At 34.0% G+C, this 20,586-nt stretch overlaps 1 protein-coding gene across 8 annotated transcripts in view; it reads right to left on the bottom strand.

Moving 5' to 3' along the window:
- LOC136025072 (uncharacterized) overlaps window positions 1-20,586 on the bottom strand; it is a 70,915-nt gene that overhangs the window by 15,024 nt on the left and 35,305 nt on the right. For all 8 annotated transcript variants that reach the window (XM_065700772.1, XM_065700777.1, XM_065700778.1 and 5 more), the window contains exons 6-11: window positions 17,569-17,731; window positions 14,884-14,987; window positions 12,886-13,043; window positions 7,686-7,892; window positions 6,136-6,242; window positions 2,307-2,474 (exon numbers count right to left, since the gene is read on the bottom strand). In XM_065700772.1, coding sequence (XP_065556844.1) covers window positions 2,307-2,474; window positions 6,136-6,242; window positions 7,686-7,892; window positions 12,886-13,043; window positions 14,884-14,987; window positions 17,569-17,731 — 907 coding nt within the window. The remainder of the gene's footprint in view (window positions 1-2,306; window positions 2,475-6,135; window positions 6,243-7,685; window positions 7,893-12,885; window positions 13,044-14,883; window positions 14,988-17,568; window positions 17,732-20,586) is intronic.

The following is a 20,586-nucleotide window of genomic DNA, read 5'->3' as shown; positions in this document are numbered from 1 at the left end:
AATTATTTTTAAGGCTAAGAGCATTGAGATTAAAATTTCAAGAAGTATACGAATATACAGGTTATCAAAAGGACATGTGAGCAATGTCATGGCAATAGCTAATTATATTAAGTTGAAACTTCCAGGACTGGATGAGAGGGATGTTCTACTGACCAAAAGGCAATATGTTAATACTACTGCTGCTAGTAGTACTACCGGTATTCAATAGCATTACTAGCAATATCAATACTACTGCTACGACTACTATTACAACTATGCCTAAGGGTGCCAAGGCGAAATTTTCAAGAGATTTTGAGGGGGGGAGGTGAACTGAATCACAACACGCCAGTGTATTTGTGTATGCAGGCTGTCAAAAGGGTGTAACAGCAATATTTTAAGAACAGTTTGGTGTGTGAAATTGACACTAGTAGGGCTTGCTGTGACGGATTTTGAACTAACCAAAAGAAAACATTTGCATGTTAATGCTACTCCTTCTACTCATACTATTATTACTACTTTTATTAATAATACTGCCACTAAAACTTAAGCTACTACAATTAATGCTATTGCTATTAAAACTAAGGATATTAAGGCGAATAATTTGGGATATATAGAAACTCTCACGGTCGTTTGTTTTTTCTTTCAGTAAAGCACAAATCATGTTCTAGTCTTGAGAGGGCATGGGGGTTATGGGTCCTATACATATTAATTTTTGCTCGTTTTGAGTTTGAGTCGACTATTAATTGTAATTTTTGTTCGTTTTGAGTTTCATTTATTTATTGATAGGAATTAGTGAAAGTCTTACGATTGGAAGATTATTTGAGTTTATTTCTGCTCATTCTGGCTTAATGAAACTTTTTTAAATTAATATCATAAAATGATTGATATATTACTTATAAAGCTGACAGTGTTAGATTTATAGATCCTGTAAATTGTTTTACTAAATGCATTCCATGGTGGATCAACCCTGTGTTACCTATTCAATCCTAAATATCCAGATGCATTCAATGAAAGCGGCATTAAACTGGAGAGATGCCATTTTCAATGATATAATTTCCTCTGATGCACCTTGAGCATTCATTTGCTTTTAAGCTGTTCATCACCAAGATATAATTTCATTTTCAGGAAATGCATATCTTCTCTTCGGAGCTGAATGACGAGATTTCCTGATGCAGACGCAAAAGGTGTACAAGACATAGGAAGAATAGAATTTTCAGTGAATTACTCTTGGCCTCTGCAGTTACTTACCCTCATACCGGAGTTAAAGGTAAGAATATTCTAAAAAGCCGGTGTAACGAGAGTTCATCATAGGAGCTGGTTTTTTCCGACAAAAAAACGATCTCCACTATTTCTGAACAACTTGAAAACACTTACATTCATTAAATATCAATCTGGAATAAGCCTTCTCCATAAAAATGATTTACCTTAGGGAAATCAATATTTCATTTGTATGTATTAATTTAAGTTTGTAAAGAAATTATCTATTCGCAGTGAAAAGCACATCTAGGCTGCGTCTTTTTCTTGTTCTCCCAGAAACCACCAATTTTGCACTCCAGCTTTAATAGATAATTAAATCACAAGATATTGACCATTACAAGTTTTCTTTTATTCTGAACTTGACTTTAGGTCAACATGAATTATAAAATAAGTCGTATATCAGACAAAACTTTTCATTGGCACTTCGAATTCCTTGAATTATTGTAGGTGCAACTAAAGTTGTAATAATTATTAATTGTCATTATCAGGATTACGTATAATATAATTATTATTGATATATCATCGGTAATTAATTATAATTAGTCATATTCATTCTATCTAAGGCATATCTGGAAAGCTTTGGGACCACTCCCCCATAAATAAACCACTCATTTTTTTTTGTATTTTCTTCAACAAATTCTAACAATTTAACTGGAAAGCTTTGGGACCCCCCAAAATAAATACCATGTTTTTTGCTATTTCTTTCACATATTCTAGTAATTTAATTGTTTTAAATAAGCCGCTTCATCAAAGGGCTAAGAAAATATTTTGCTCAAAAATCTGTAAACTATATAATTGTTCCAAAAGAGTTTAAAGAGACTTAAAAACAACTGCATTTTGCCTGATTTGTAGAACTGTAATCCACAATTTTAATACATCATCAATAACTTTTCTATTCCATTTTTACAACTATTATGACAAATCTAAATAATATGATTATTTTCCGAAAAACAACTGCTTTACAAGTGTTCCGAATGAAGCTGAATGACAAAAAAGATATCTAAAGGAAAAAAAATTAGGTGAATCAAAGACAAATTTATATTGGGTTCACCAAAATACATTATACTTACGCAGGCATATTCAGCAAGTATCCTTCTGAAGATAGGGTAGCCAGCTCCAGGACCAGAAAGAAACAAATTACATGTGTACTGAAAGAAGGCCGACAATCTATAATGTTTCTTGGAGTTCTTCTTTACCAATTCGGGGTCATTTAATTCCTCTAAATGACTCTTGTACCTCTGTATGATAAAAAAAAGATATCAGATAAATAAATACAATCAAGGAGTATGCTTTCAAACAGAATTGATTTGTAGTATTGAAGTTGTATTGATTTGTAGCAACGAATGATTTTTATCTAAAAAAAAGAACTTAGATGAGGAACAGTAAGACAAACATAGATCTATTTTCATTACAAGTGTTGGTAACATTAATAGTGGCCGCGCCACGAGCCGGCACTTAATATATTCAAGATCTTTGCCCAGTGCTGATCTCTATTATGGATGGACCTAACTATTAGAACTGTGGGGAAAGCCTTATCCGCACTAATTTGTTTTAAAAAAAGGCTTATCATAAAGAAAACAGACTGAGAGAGAACTAATCTATTAGAGCATATACAAAAAAAGAACAAAATATACAAAAATGGTTAGTCATTATGCTGTAGGGAGCGACTAAAATGCGCAATAAATTCCTCGATAAAATAATCAAAAGAAAAAAGCAAAAAAAGAATAACAAAGGCAAAAGAAAACAATTTGGAAAAAGAAGAAAAAGTTAACATGAACAAACACACAAAGAGCTTTTATAATAATTGTAATCCTACTAAGCCTAGCAAATATATAAACCAAATTCACAGGAGCAATGTAAAATGACAGCTTCCCAATTCATTCGATATCCTTTGCCATTTTTCAGTAAGCTACATACTTCCTCGTTCATATAAGGATGTGTCTTTATCACCGAAAAAATTGATGAAGCAACGAATTTACAAATTCCTCTGAGTGAATATCATGGACGAGAGTAAAATAAATGGGATATTGAAGGAACGTGGTTTAGCGATTTGGTGGGCCTTGCAACTGTCTCGCAACCTATCTCAACCATTAGTAGACAATTTTTTTAGTGGGCATTTTAATGAGAGGTTTAATGAGAGTGGTTTTGGTCATTTTATACGAAAAAAATCCGCTTCTTAGTAATGTTCTTGACTTTTACAAGAAACTGGTAATTAGATCAAGGAGCATTTGTTAAGAACTGAATAAGATTTTTGCAAGGAAATTTAACGCGCAAGTTAAAGCGAGATGAGACAAATCTTAAGCTATTCCACCTTTTTTTTTTTTCAATGTCCAGCTTGAAAAACTGTAGTTTCAGTCATCAACAACCATTCTCTAACTCATCTAAATCCACAGTTCTGAAACCACGACAAGGTTCCAGTCTATCTTCACGACTCATTTTCGTCATGAACAGCTGGATTTCTTGATGACAGTAGCGGAGGAGCTTCATGAATTGCTTCACTATCGTCTAATGAGAGCATGATAGTACGTGGCCAAACCACTAGAGTCGTCTGGATTAAACAGTATTTGAAACAGACGGCTATTTATTAAGTGTAGCATATTCAGGAAGTGGGATACCAATGGTTCATCTATTGCCTTAGTCATGAGTCCCAATGCAGGATTCCAAATTTCAGGTTCTTTTCATTTTTCAGGTTCTTTCCATATTAAATTTAAAACATAAGAAGTTCCATGAAAGCTAAAGAATGCTTTTGAAACTTAACGAGCATAATTCACTATAAGAAAAGCCTTAACGGGGACAGGCTGAGCGTAAAATGCTGGAGCTATTCCGGTTTTGTGAAAAGGTTTGGGGTTTCTACTTTACCAGAAGCTCCTTCCTCGTCCCTATCCTTAAAAGAGAAACACTGCTTGCGTGGCCTCATAATGACATCCTGGAGGAACTTTCACGAGTTTTTCTATCCAGATCTGTGACTGTAAACAAAGCTGCACGGTAACCTTGAAGTTTTGTGCTCCTTGATGAGATTATAACCTAGTAAACGGCAAAACACTACAGTAGATTTTGAAAAATGGATCATTCATGGGGGGAATTTGTTTGGTTTGGTAGGCATTTCTGGGCTTAATAGTCTCTTCCAAGCTTTGTTGTTTATTATGGGTTGCCTCCTTATTTCGGTGTAATGTTTTCTGGCATTAATATCTAATAAATAGGAGGGGAAAGGCTTGAGACTGCTATTGTAGGACGTAAACTACTGAAAGGAGTGTACTGCCATGTGCGGAAAACCAGTTGTAATGACAAGTCGAATTGATCAAGATGGGCCCAGGTTTCTACAAAGCCTCCGTTCAACTAAAGGTCCCAGGAACTTCTAATTGTCCAGTTCTAAGCCGGCTTTAGCACTTTGTGCATGCTTAAGAAGAAGATATTAGTCCCTGACCCGAAATGGTGGGACCCACTGCTTTTCTTGATGCCATAGCAATTTTGATGATATAAAGAATATGAGAATTACGACATTTAATATTTTGACGTTGAAAGATAACTACCATATTAACATTTTGACTTACAAATTCAGACGTTTTGAAAGACTTGTTAAGAGTTTCCCAAACTCATATCCCAGGGTTAGGAGGCCATCCATCTTTGAGGGCCAAACAAAATATACCTTATTCCCAAATAGGGTGGTAAGAGGTCATAAGAAAGGATTTAAGGAAATAGGAACTACATGGGAGGGTGCGAAGAGTGAGTCTTTGAATAGATTGGGGTAGAGGAGGAGCATACACAGCTGTGTTGGTTTGAAGCGGGTTAGTTCTGCAGTCGGTTGCTGGCAGTAGTAGTACTAGAGCACAAGTAAGCTGTGTAAAATATGAAACTTCAAAAAGAACAGATACTATGAACGAAGTAATAAAACCTAAAATAAAATAAAATCATAATGAAAAATGAAATAAAACTTAAAACAAATAGAAATCATCACAGACAAATGTAATGGTGTCGCTCCTCGAAACCCCCCAAATGCTGTCCTCGTTTACATTTTACAGAGTTCTAGTCCCTTTTTTTATAAGCCGAAAGTGATTGGAGGCCAACTAGCCCCAGTGCTAAAATTATTTGTGATATGTGGTCCTTTTGTTACTTCTAAAACATCTGATCAACATTTTGAGGTACCTATTTTGTACTTTCTCTTTGGCTGCTCAATTTTGCGTATGGAGGAATTTCCACTGGGGGAGGGGGGTATACACTTAGACTCAAATGCAGAACGTCTCAAAAACGAGAGTAACAACAACAATGTCAGGAAAACAGCGCTAAAGTTGACTTGAGCCAGATACAGTGTATTATGAGATCGTCTTTGTGGAACATATTATAATTTTTTTCTTCTCTCCAAGAAAAAAACTCTTCAGAAGGTTGACAGCTAGATCATTTAATCAGCGCTTAAGACACGAAACTAAACTCACCGGTCAAAGCTTGCTGCAAAAGTTCACAGTCCCATGTCAAAGTAAATCTAGTTTATCTTGCCAGAAAAAAAGTCAACTGAATACGCATAATTATCTAAAGAAGGTGTTATCCTTCTTTTCAATCATTTATACTGCTTCCACAAGGGTATAAAGGGCTTACCACAGAAAATTAATTAACTAGCTTAAATTGTCATCTGAGCACTAATGAGTCTTGTTGCACGCCCCTTATGAAAAATTTATTAAATTAATTATTGATGGAAAGTCTCTTAGGACTTAAATGATCGAAAAGCCGATCGTTCACGTGTCTAAAAAGCTTCTTATTTAGAAACCATAATCATTTAGTTTCAGACAGTATTTCACAATAGTATCCCGCTATTCCTTTCCACCTAACGTACGTCTTCTGAGATAAGTCAATTCTTTTGGTTCCAATATAAATTAAAAGAAAGAAATAGAGAAGCCAAAAATTTACCAGTCGTACGATCAACTGCCCAATGCACCGCAGTGTTTCATCTTTGAAGGCCTCATCACCGTAGCTAGCCATCTTAACTAAAGGATTGAGTAAACCCTTTTTGATATCTACAAGGAAACACATCGAATAAATCTCAAAGTTGTGTGGTAAATCCAGATCTAAGATAAAATCGGAGGCTTCAAAATGCAGATTAAATTTAAAGAAAAAGAAATTTAATTTCTCAAATTTCGTGTTTCAAAATTAAATCCAAGGAAGCAACTAAATAGCCAAAAGGGTATTATAAATCAATTTTTCATAGTTAGAGGGGAGGGCGAAACCTGGAAATGCTTCTTCACGCCACACACTCGTTTTCTTAAATTTTTGAATGTTACTCAATTAAAGTGAAAATTTAAAAAATAACATTTACAGATCAGGATTTCAGTTACTTTATCTCAGAGCACAAGTTCAAATTTGTGGATTCAAATAATTGGATCATCATACTAAAAATAGCTCTAAAGAATACAGTGAAAAATTACTTTGTGATTTTAGCCAAATTTATGAGTATTCCAAGTGCAACAGTTTAGAAAACTGCAAGCATACTTAAAATTTAACCTAGAATCCCTTCTATTGTAACAATTTTGGATATTTTAAAATATTGTGTTACCATCTGTTTAATTTTCTATTAGCCGTTCACAGAGAACACATTGATACTTTTATCTTACCACATATTACCTCAATCTTACCACATTGATTCTTTACTAATACTTGACATTACCAATGCTTTATGGGAATGATTTTCCCTAATAGATAAAAATATATCTGATAATCATACGTCTACCAGAGACATTCCTGAACTGTCGCTAATATTGATTGAGAATTTTGCTCGTAAAAGAACATTTATTTGCGGAAAGAGAAGAAAGATAAAATCATGCCAATTATTCAAGAGTGACATTTACCAATACTGAATTCAACTTATCTCATTTCGAAAGAATTTGAACGCTTTCAAAAGCAGTTCAATAGCATCCATAAATAGATCAAAAAAATGTATTCACGTAGACATTGAAAGAGTACTTTTGCGAAACTGTGAATAATTTTTTATTTTTTCGTTATTAGTTACAAGGCGTGGTATATCCCAATCTAAGATGGTCCAAAATTTACAAATATTCGATTTTTCCATTTTACTTTTCTATCTTCAATTCCTTTTTAAATCTGCACAGAGTTGCAAAATACAGTCATTCACCTAAACTAAAATCTTATAAAATTTAGTGCAGTCCCACGTCAAGACCTAATCAAGACAAAAAAATCTGACTGAACGTAGTTTCGTAAATTTCACGAAAGTATCTTAATTTACATGGTTTGGTAGTAGCTAATATTGTTCTCCTATCTTTCTCAATATTGCTACGAAAAACGGCAATTTATGTCCCCTGTCAGTTGTAGTTAAAGTCCATTTTATCGGGCCTACAAAATTTGAAACCTAGTGCCCACCAGGATCTTAATAATAGGTTATGACAAAATTTATTTCTAGGCTAAGATTTTACCATAATAAAAAAAAAAAATCAACAGAGGCTTACCTTCAAACTTGGCAAGTTGTATTGGAAGATATGGCAACAAATTAAATAGCTCAGTCCTGAAGGTTAAACCATCCCAATTTAAAAGAAACTCAGCAAGAATGACAAATATCCCTGGTAAATCCATTCCTGTACCAGCCACAAATCGCTTTAAATGTCGCAAAAGATATGCAAGGTCCTTCCCAGTTCGTTTTCTTGAATCCAATAATCCTGGAAAAGAAATGTCAAAAAAAATTTTCAACAAAATTCAATGGCCTATACAGCTATGACAGAGTTAGAAGCTCTATAGCTCAAAGTTGAGCTTATAGCAGTGATATCGTTCATATTTAGACCTGGTTACACTATTATTGATTCACGTTTATACTTTTTTCGTAGGAAATTACAAAACTAAAAATAGTTAGATTACCCCCGTCTTGCAACATATTTTTAAGAAAAGAAGTCTTATTAACAAGGTTTGAGTTACTGAATTCTGATTTAATGAAAGTTCTTAAGCCGAACTGGCCAGACATGACAACAAACAACAAAGAGAGATAAAACTCAACCAAAAAAAAACCTCAAACGAGACTGCGACCAGTAGAGAGATAAGAGATGAAACAGCAAAATAACGCGGATATTTCGCCTGTATCTAAACTAGGCGTCCTCAGCACAGATGAAAAGAAAAAACACTAAACTAAAAACATATAAAGCCACCAGCAGTAATAATAAATACAGTTGTCGCTACTGATCCACGTAGGGAAAAGAAGCTATTAGAGTTACTTCAATGAGAACACCAAAGCAACTGAGGAAAAATTATGAAAATTGAAACTAAGTTAACTATTCGGTTGCGAAATAATCCTTTTGTTAGCTAATATTGAAGCAACTCTTTTTGGTCCAGTAGATAATCTTGTCACCTGGTGATTATGTAAAATTCTAATTTCCTTATTGACTGTTGGTTCATTTTCAAAAGACAATCATAAATTGGGTCAATATTTAAATTCCCCGTGTCTCTATTTATTGAAAGATTAGCAAACACATATTTTTTAATTTCTATAGCCTCCCTCGCCCACTAAGAAAAACCCCTGTCATTACAAATAGCTGTAGCCTCATCAAATTGTATAAAATGTTCAGGATGAAAGAATGTATGTTCAGCCAGAGTTGAAACAAAAGTTTCAGGAGACTTTCTTAATTGTAGTGTTTTTTCTATTGAGTTGCGATGCTCAATAAATCTTTAAATAAATTGTTGGTGAGTTCTACCAATATAAAACTTTCCACAAGAACAAGGAATTTTATGTACCCCACTAACTAAATCTCCCCGGGTTAAATCCCTTCCAGAAATAAGGAAACTACCGAATGGTCTCATTGATTGGAAACAAGTATCAATGTTATGTTTACGCAAAATTCGTTTAAGCATTTCCCCCAAAAGATATATTAAGAATATACTTAATAAAGTATCAATGTCATGTCCACGCAAAATTCGTTTTAAGCATCTCCCCCAAAAGATATATAAGAATATAGTCGCACTTATATAGTGCGAAGATATATTGAGGATTAAATTACAAAAGCGCTTTGATTTGATACAAGATGTGACCATGGCTAGTTTGGAGATTGAAGTCATTACGAAGTTGGTTATCCTTGCAAAAGAATATTCTCTTTATTTTGGTTTTAGAGGTGAATTTTACAAACAAGTGTTTGGTTTGGCTATGGGGGCATCTCTCTCTCCTTTGTTGGCAAATTTCTTCATAGACTCTATTGAAACCTCCGCTATACACAGTTTTGGGCTCTCCCCTTGTTTCTGGGGCAGATTCATGAACGATGTGGTTTGCATTTGGAAACACGGTTTGGAGTCCTTAGACCTTTTCCATAAACATTTAAATGGTTTTGATAAAAATGTAAAATTTACAGTGGAGTTTGAAGAAAATGACAAACTACCTTTTCTTGATATCCTATTGATTAAAAGTGATTTCCATTTACTGTTATCAACATATAGAAAGCCTACACACAGTGATAGGTATTTGAACTTTCATTCGTGACAACCTATTTCGGGGAAACGAGGGGTTGTGATTGCACTGGTTGAATTGAGCTTTCAGGATTTGTTCCCAGGAGTTTTTAGATTCTGAATTGTTGTATTTGAGGGATATTTTATTTTGTAATAGTTACCCGATTAAATTCATTGATAAAATAATAAAAAATAGACACATTAAACATAACAATAGGGTTATTGGAGTTTCACAGTGTACAGAATTAAATAAGCCAAAAAGTTTCATTTCTTTGCCTTATGTACCTATTTTGGGGGAGATGCTTAAGCGAATTTTGCGTAAACATAACACTGATACTTGATTCCAATCAGTGAGACCATTAGGTAGTTTCCTTAATTCTGGGAAGGATTTAATCCGAGGAGATTTAGTCAGTAGGGTGTATAAAATTCCTTGCTTTGTGGAAAGTTTTATATTGGTAGAACTCACCAACAATTTATTGAAAGATTTATTGAGCATCGCCACTCAATAGAAAAAAACCCTACAATTAAGAAAACCTCCTGAAACTTTTGTTTTGGCTCTGGCTGAACATCATTCTTTCATCCTGAACATTTTATACAATTTGATGAGGCTAGAGCTATTTCTAATGACAGGGGTTTTTCTTAGTGGGCGAGGGAGGCTATAGAAATTAAAAAACATATGTTTGCTAATCTTTCAATAAATAGAGTCACGGGGAATTTAAATATTGACCCAATTTATGATTGCCTTTTGAAAAATGAACCAATAGTCAATGATGGAATTAAAACTTTACATAACCAAAAGGGGACAAGATTACCTACTGGACCAAAAAGAGTTGATTCAATATTAGCTAACAAGAGGATTATTTCGCAACCGAATAGTTAACTTAGTTTCAATTTTCATAATTTTTCCTCAGTTGCTTTGATGTTCTCATTGAAGTAACTCTAATAGCTTCTTTTCCCTACGTGAATCGGTAGCGACAATTGTATTTATTATTATTGGTGGTGGTTTGATTTGTTTCTAGTTTAGTATTTTTTCTTTTTATCTTGTGCTGAGGACACCTAGTTTAGATACAGGCGAAATATCCACGTTATTTTAGTGTTTCATCTCTTTTCTCTCTACTGGCCGCAGTCTCGTTTGAATTTTTTTTTTCGTTGAGTTTTATCTCCCTTTGTTGTTTGAGTTCTGATTTACGAAATTTCTTGAAAGAGAGAATTAATTTATTAGAAAAAAAAAGTACATTGAGTTCCAACTTAGGAAAGTTCCTGAGAGATAGAATTAATTCGTAAAAAAAAAACAACAACAAGGAACAAAATATATAAAAATGATTAACTATTAAGCTCTAGGGAGGTTGCTACACTAAAATACGCAATAAATTCCTCAACAACCAAGAGACGAAAAAAAAAAGAAACCAGTTTTGCAAAATTTTAGATTTTCATTGACGATCGGATTGAAAATCTAGCAACAGTATCGCAGGATTTCAGATTTTCATTGACAATCAGATTGCAAATTTGGCAGCAGTGTCGTAGGATTTTAGATTTTCCTTCACAAATTTGACTACGAACTCTATGTTATGCTCAGACAATGACACAACCAGATTTATAATTGGATGCTTAAATCAGGATCTTATCAATATTCGGAAGTATTAAGGCAGATTTTTAGACTAAGCACTAAGTATTAAATTTTGAGGAAGTAAAAAAGAAAGAGATTGTTGATGATAAGCACTTGACGACTTTTCAGAAAAGACTCTTATATTGCAGGAACAATAAAAGTAGTGTTGCTCTAATAAATGCATTAATTAGGCTTCAATTATACTATATTCATCAAAAGTCTACTATATAATCTAATTTAGTTTTTATTAAAAATCTTATATTACTAGACCTTAAATATCACGGAAAATGCCCTAGAAAATCTGTTGATGAAACTTGTATCCTTGTACGTGGAAAAACTTGATTGCCTTTAAACAGCGAGAAACAAGAAAACACCGTTATGACAAAAAACAATTATACGTTAACTCTATGTTGGTCAAATTCAGAGTGCAGCAATTACACTTACGCATAAGAAGGTTGGAGGACATTCATCCTCTTCAGAACCGAAGTAAATGACTCATGTAGGAAAACTAGACTATATTCACACTACTATGCGGGCCTCATCCCTTATTCGAGAATTATTACGAGCCCATTAAAGGTTAGACTTGATTAAACTTATATAATCAAGCTCGCTAATGAGTCTGCAAGAAGTAAAAGAACGTCTGATGAAGAAGTTTATAGTGAAAGGAAACCCATCGCAGATTTTGATACAACCTTTTTTGTCAGCTTTTAGCCAGAGATGAATCATCATCTATACAGATCTTATTAACCATTAGAACGACTATCATAACAGATTTATGGAATCCCAGGGCTTTTCTTCCTCATTTTAGAAGATATCATCAAGAAGGCCCCAATTTAGCTCCCTGCAGTCGCTGAGGCATAGTAAAGAGTTTTTCCTTGCTTCTTTCTACACATACTGAGAGCTCTGACTTTCTGAATGATGGCTAAAAATATCCCCAGACGTCTAATGGAATTCATTCCTTGAAAAATCCCAACTCCCCCCCCTAAAAAAACAGTGGGAGGGGCTCAAGTTTTGAATTTTGGCACTCTTTCAAAATCAGTTTTGGTACTAAGTCCTATGTATCCAAAAATCTTTATCAGCCACCCACAGAAAAGATCTGAGCTGTGGACTACATAATAAGCGACCATTAACAATGCATTCTTGCAAGCCACAAAATGTATAGTGAAGAAGAGACTCTTCATGCGTGTAGATCAACCTGGATATTTCCAAAATTCATGATCCCTTTCTTCTCAAAGGGTTTTTGTCACATTCTGAATACTGTTCTTGAAGAGGGTTTCACACATCGAAACTGATGTATGAAACAGGCGTTGATTTTCTTGGTTTCGCCGGTCTCGTAGCAGTGTTTGACAATCACATATTTTAGTTTTTAGCTCCAATTGATGTCAACTCGTTTTTAGTTCCAATTGATGTCAACTCGTGTTCACAGATATTGCCTGTACAATATACTGTCATAGAGGGGCGATAAGTCAACGAATCAAGGACATACCGCAACTACGGTATACAATACTTTTTTTTTTTGGGGGGGGGGGCCAATATTAATACAAAACATTAAATGTAATAAAGTCTAATATAATCCAAGGTAGTGTTCGTTTAAGTGGAGAATAAGTACGTTATGAGCATACCGCATTCCAGTGTAAGGTAAATCCATCTATTCAATTGCCATTTTTCAGGTTCAGACATTTTAACAGCAACAACGGGGTGAAGGTTCACTTCTCGCAAACAAGATGCCACAAGATTGGGTAGCTTCAACGTCGGCATCAGGGGCATAAACTCACAAAAGCTATAATAAAAATATTTTGTATATATATATATATATATATATATATATATATATATATATATATATATATATATATATATATATATATATATATATATATATATATATATATATATATATAAGATTAACAAAAACAAACATTGCAATTGAGGTACAGTCAAGAGTAGTAAAGTGGATAATTCTCAGTACGCTCTATTTCAGGTATGACCGCAAATAAATTGAAGCAGAGATGTTTTTCTATACCATCTCGCGGAAAATAGGAAGATTTGAATTACATGCTAAAAGTCTAAATCTCAAGTTGATGGAGAAATTGGACTTTTTGGGTGTTGCAAAAAAAAGACATCTTAACAGGGAAAACAATAAATAAAATTCCTTTAAAATGACCAATGCGTAACAAGGATCATTACTACTAAAGTTTGCAGTGTCTTCATAACAAAAACACAGTTAACTTTGTCTCTTCAAGTACCCAAAAATCACATTGTCCCAGCTTTTAATAAACTTGCTATCACGGTTTCAACCTGACAATTCACTTCATTTCCCCATTCTCGGTCTTGATTTGAAGAAATGATTTAATATCCTCTAATAATATACCTACTTCTTACACACGAAGTCAGAGAGGAAAATTTAGACTAGATTTGAATTTTCTTTTCTTTCTCTAGACCAAAGATTAGTAATAAAAAGGCTTGTCGATAAAACAAAAATAAGGTTAATAAAAAAAATAGCATAAAAGAAAATCAAAGTATCTCTAAACATGCTTAATTTCCACAGTAGGATACGCATTAACGATTTTAACGATTGTAAAAGAATTGAGTGCAAAAGATAGAAAGCAAGATGTATTTTTGGAATCAGAAAATCAAAAAAACTTATCAGTAATCATTCGTATTATATAAATACCACATTACATGATACCTAATTGTTACTATAAATGTTATTTGTTTTTTTTGTTGCGGTGAAAAAAGTCTGAACCATTCAAATTTCATTACCACCTAGAAACTTTGGCTTTTGATTGATTTAAAACTTTTTCATTTCGTCACTTTGTCACTTCTACTGTAATTTGTTGGCATTCTTTTCTTTATTTTTGTTAAGTCAAATGTAGCCGACTATCTAGCACCGATAAACAATGAAATATTCAGAATATTAGGAGCTGCAGAACTGCAGCATTTAAAAACCCACAACTAATCTTTAAGAATAGTGCCATAAACCAATCTCACCCAAGTTCTTTTACCTACTAAATCAGACTATTTTTATACTCATAAAAAAAGAAGGAATAGAAGTTTTAACTATCCCTTTCCCTCACTGCATAGGATTCTGGGTGACTAAGCAGAAATTTTATCATCAATAAGTTTCTTGGCCATAAGTATATGAAAAAAACTATTGAAGCACAATTTTTATCCAGATATGTTTTGGTCAGAAGGAAATCCACATATTGCAATCATAACTGAACCCTTTTTGAACCTCGTTAGCGCACTATCATAAAAGGAGTCCATCCACCTTCTATACCATAAGTTCTTAACTCATCAATTTTATGTTCAACCATTCTTGGCGTCTTCCTCTCATGTTTTTTTCTGGATTATTTGGTATTACTCCTCCTAAATATTAAGTAAGCATCGGATATTACTCTTCCTACATTTCAGCTATAAATTAGCGCTAGAAACTACCATAATGTGACGGAGTCTCCATATAATGGATATCAATACTTTTTTGAGGTCAATAAAGGCACCCATTTCTACTCCTGTCCTCGGCCCTCTCAGTCTTCTATTTACTGTAATAAAACAAGTTCGGGCATCCTACCGAGTACCAGGCTAATTTGTAGGCTATTTATAATTAGAAAAAAACTTACTGCTTAACTTGAGTCACGTAAGCAATCTCCTTTTCCTTGCGACTTCGGATTTCGGCATAGGTAGGATCCTCTGGTAAAAGGTCAAGCCGCCGTATCTTTGCAACCTGAAAAAAAAAAATTGTTCTGCATGTAACCATTCAAAATCTTAAGAGTGAAGTAGATTTTAGGCACTTATACTGGAATGGTCATTTTTTAAGGGAGAGGGAGGGGGGGGGGATAAAAAATCAAACTATATGAAAACGGAAGAAACGCATTAAAACAATGGAAACAGGTAGAGGACCCACATCAATCCCTTCAGGGCCCTTTTGTTCAGATTGACTTGTCTAGCACTTACAATCTTCCTTTTTTCTATTGCAAAAAATTGGAAGCAATGAAGACATATCGATAATCATATACAACTTAAGTAAAAGAAAATTTAAGATTACAATATATTCGAATATTATACAGAGGCATAGTAGGCTCAGCAGTATGAAAAGGATCAAATCCATTTTTAAAACGAATATATTTTCATCTTTTCACTTCCTTTAAAGTCCATTCCTTTAAATACATTGCAAATCTGAGTAACTCTTTGAGTTACTCAAAGATTCACCAATTCAAAGACTTCAGTGGTAAACTAAATAAACTGCTTCGAATTAATCACTGGTGCTCAAAAAGTTTGGTTTAGTAGCAACTTTCTGTAGCTTGAATAATATGGACAGAAGAATAAAATATTGACAAAAAAAGAGTGTTTTTTAAGTACTACGACTAAACTGAAAGAAAAGATTGTATTTATTCTAAGAATGTCTGTTTCTTTCCTGCTATGACAAATCAAAAACGCAAGGTTCAAATTAAAAAATTGTCACTAAAGCATAAACAACACCCAAATGTTTAAGAGGCTTGAGAGGGCGGCACTCCTGCCCTTATTTGTGCTAATTTCTACTGGTTTTAAGTTTCAATTATTTATTCATAGGAGCCTCTGTTAATTCCTAGTTTGATTAATTACTTAAAAAAAGTGTTTTTTTTTTCAAATGAAGGTCGCTCTTTCCGCCAAAGTTTATAGTGCTATGCTGAAATCATTCATGATTGCACTTAAGGCATTGGATAGAAGACAAAATCTAACTTTAGCGTAAAGAGCGTAGGGTTAAGGAGGGAGAAATGCGAGACCATCCTTCTCTCGAAAAATAAAAGTTGCCACTACGAACCGTTTGATCCAAGGCTCTCTTAAATTTGACAGAGGCTACTACTTTCTCCTTCAACCTCTGTTTTTCATATCGAAAGTTGATATTTATGTAGTAATGCTTCGATAATGATAATTGTTCTTAAAAAACACACCTACACAGCATCTATTTGGAGGGGGGATCTTAAATATAAAAAAATGAATTATAGGGTCCTCAATTCTATGGTTTTCAAGATGAGTTCTTTCATCATTTTTTAATAGCTAGGCCAGAGGGTCAATACCCCATGGACAGCAAGAAGCCATTAAAATGTATATAATCAGAAAATGAGAAATACTTCAATTAAAATTCTTGTAAAAACAAAGCTTCTGTTTGTACTTGCCTCTTCCTTCTTCAGGGCAAGTTACTGGTAGCGCTCATCCCCCCTCCTACATCTCCGCCATTGTCAACTTTAAGCATAAGAATATAATATCTTATGCTACACAAAAAATTATAATAAGAGGAGAACCATCACCACACAGCACCCATGTTTCTGGTTTCGTCCCAAAATATTTCCGCGGATAAAGGGAGATTAATTTCGACCACCCCCCTCCAAAAAAAATATCTGAAGGCTCGTGGAGAGTAGTAAAATTTGGGCCTAAAAATACACTTCTTGAGGTTTAAGACACAGTACCCCCCCCCATCTAGATAAAGATCCGCAAGAGCTCCTCCATAATAACTAATGGGCAATAAATCCTTAGACATAAATTTTAACACGTCTCAAATGAATCAAATTAATTAAATGAAGCTTTAAGATAAATGTCGACCGTTTTCAAATTTTTATTTTTATGGACTACGTGCATCTTTAGGAGTAAATACGCCACCGAGTGGCATAACTGCCTCTGAAACTAGGAAGCTAAATATGTAACTTTTCAAAGACTTTAATCGAAAAGTTTTATTCTGAAATAGTCATTCGATTGGCTAACTCAGAATTTTCTATATTATTTGCACTGCAATATACCGGAAAACGCCACTCTGCTGGGGCACAATCTTTTTTGCTGCTTAAAAAGGACACTAGAACTTCCAACACACATTCAAATGAGCATTTTCTTGGCTTTCCATTTGTTCTATAGAACCATCCCTGAGAAAAAAAAAACTACATCTATCTTTCAATTAAAAATCTTCTCTTGTTTTATCACCTTTTATCCAGGAGATTAGGCAAAGACACAGACAAAAAGTTTAGTTTAATTATGAGCAAAAGGAAATATCTCGGACTAAGTAGTCAGGAAAGAACTTTGCTCAGCAAAACACGTCCATTTAGACATGTCTCCTTGATAGGGAATTACATGAAAATCCTCGGTAGATTAATTTTAAGTATACCAGCCGTCAGAAATTATTGTTATTAAAATTATCCTCTAAATTGATTTTATGCTACGTTATACTTTCGAAAGCCAAGTACCTTTGGCTTGATTTATGGCTAATATACTTTTTAAACCAAACATTTCAGGCGAGTTCATAGAGAAAAATTGTGCAGCAAAATATTGACACTTACTGGCCCAGACTCAACATAAGCACGCTGAAAAGTGGCATTGATTTCATTGCTGGAACTAAATTCTGCTTCGTCAATCATTTTCTTTGGTAGTTTCAGAAACGGATTTCTAACATTCAAAAGGGTTGTATCGGGGATTAAGTCAGGTCGAACCATTTGAATTTGTCTAAAAGAGAGAAGCAATATTTTCAATAATAGAACACAGAAACAGAGGGTTCAGAACTAAAATAAACAAAGTAAAAAGGAAAGCAAAGAAAGATCAAAGATAGTGTATTTACTTAAAATCCGTTTCTATTTTCGGTTACTGTTTGGGGACAGCCGTAATTTCCAGTAATAGGCCAGGAGAATTAGCCAAAAGCGAAGTCTAGTTGGTTTAGCCAGCTATTACTATGAAAGGATGATAGCACATAAATAATTAAAACGAAATTTGCATATTAATTAATTGCAATTAATCGGAAGATTTTGAGAAAAAAGGAGCGGGGGAGGAGGCCTAGTTGCCCACCAATTTTTTTATTACTTAAAAAAGCAACTAGAACTTTTAATTTTTTACAAACGTTTTCATTGGTAAAAAATATACGTCACTAATGAATAAATTTACGTAACGAACTTCTATATTCGTATGTTTTTGTTGCGTGTATGAGGGGGTTCAACCCTCGTCGATACATCGCTCTTTACTCTAAAGCTAAAATTTTGTCCCAATTCCTTAAGAATGAGCTCTGAATCACAAAGGCCGTAGAATAAATAGTTGAAATTACTAAAAATACTTTAGCGTAAAGAGTGAGGTATAACGAGGAGGTAAGCCCCTTATTTGCGTAATAATTTTTGTTCGTTTTAAGTTTTAATGCTGCTCCTTACTTTCAGTAGAAAAAAACTTTTCATATTTATTTTTTCATTGTTTTTTTCCAATAATGCTAGAAAATCCTGCGCCCCCTTCATTGAAATTCCCTTCCCCAATGAAAAGTTTCTCCATGGAAATATCCTCCCACGTAACCCCCCTCAAATCGCCCCCTAAACAAAAAATCCCCCTGAAAACGTCTGTACACTTCCCAGTAACCATTACTATATGTAAACACAGGCCAAAGTTTGTAACTTGCAGCCCCTCCCACGGGGACTGCGGGGAGTAAGCTGTTCCTAAAGACATAGTTATTAGGTTTTTCGACTACGGTGAATAAAATGGCTACCTCAGAATTTTGATCCGGTGACTTTCGGGAAAAAATGAGCGTGGGAGGGGGCCTAGGTACCCTCCAATTTTTTGGTCACTTACAAGGGGCACTAGAACTTTTAATTTCCGTTATAATGAGCCCTCTCTCGACATTCTAGGACCACTCAGTCGATACGATCACCCCTGGGAAAAAACAACAAAAAAAAACGAAAAACAAAGAAACAAATAAACACGCATCCGTGATCTGTCTTCTGGCAAAAAATGCGAAATTCCACATTTTTGTAGATAGGAGCTTGAAACTGCTACAATAAGGTTCTCTGATACGCTGAATCTGATGGTGTGATTTTTGTTAAGATTGCATGACTTTTAGGGGGTGTTTCCCCCCTAATTTCTAAAATGAGGCAAATTTTCTCAGGCTCGTAACTTTCGATGGGTATAACTGATTTTGATGAAACTTATATATTTAAAATCAGCATTAAAATGCGATTCTTTTGATGTAACTATTGGTATCAACATTCCATTTTTTAGAGTTTCGGTTACTATTGAGCCGGGTCGCTCCTTACTACATTTCGTTACCACGAACTGTTTGATCGAACCGTATAATTATCAAGAGCAATCAAGGTTAGACGAGACAATTGCTAGCCTAAAAGATACTAGCGAAAGTAATATCTCATGAAGTTTCGCAAGCTCAAACTAACTAGAAATAGGAGATAACTCTTGCTTCAAGTTAGCAAAGCCCATTTACTTCAATTACTATTCCAGAGAAAATTTCTAGAACTCTACAATCCACGGGTTTCTTGCTTCATCACTTAGCTTCCCCACAAATCCTTACATAATTGGTATCAAAGACCCAAGGACTTTTACTAATCAACTACTAAATAACTGATCGCATCCCTTCCAGTATTCTTTTGTTTTTTTAGCTGATTTTATGCAACATTTCTTTGAGTTTTGACTTTTCTTTTTTTGGTGACAAAGAGACTCAATTTTGGCAAGCATGTTCGTGAAAGCCCTTTTTTCTGCATATTGGAACATTATTAGTAAAAGGGGACTCTTGTTCACAGTGTGAGAATCATGCTGCTTCAGCATCATACCATTTTCCCCAAAAGGATTCAGATTTTCCTTTTGGTCCAATAATTTTTTTTACGTTGAATTTAAGCTGTTTTCCATCTCCGTCACACTGTTTTGCATCAGTTTTTTCTTCGGATTAGAAACTCCCAACCTTTTTATTTGCCAAATCCATATGTTCATTGATAAAACAGTTATGTCCCCTGTAGTTACATACTATGTATACATACTATATATATACATATATATATATATATATATATATATATATATATATATATATATATATATATATATATATATATATATATATATATATATATATATATATATAATATATATATATATATATATATATATAGGGACAAAACCCTCCCAACAAAGTGAGCGAGCTTGATGGAAGTTTTTATATATATATATATATATATATATATATATAATATATATATATATATATATATAATATATATATATATATATATATATATATATATATATACTAGCTGTTGGGGTGGCGCTTCGCACCCCCCCCCCCCCCCCCCCAAGCCCCCCGCTCGCGTAAGTCGTTACGCGCCATATAGTTACGCGCCATTGTAGTTGTGTCCTGTGTCCCACCTGTGAATACAGATAGATATATATATATATATATATATATAATTATATATATATATATATATATATTTTTAACTACGTAAAACTTGCGAATATACAACATTCTTGGCTGTCCCATTGTCTGTGCATATAATAGATTGTCAGGTTTACCAACACTTGAACATGCAACATACAACTGTCCA

This window comes from Artemia franciscana, chromosome 3, assembly GCF_032884065.1.
Source record: "Artemia franciscana chromosome 3, ASM3288406v1, whole genome shotgun sequence".
Taxonomy (NCBI): Eukaryota; Metazoa; Arthropoda; class Branchiopoda; order Anostraca; family Artemiidae; genus Artemia; species Artemia franciscana.
Note: the sequence above shows the minus strand (reverse complement) of the source record. Positions and strands in the feature narration are given on the sequence as shown.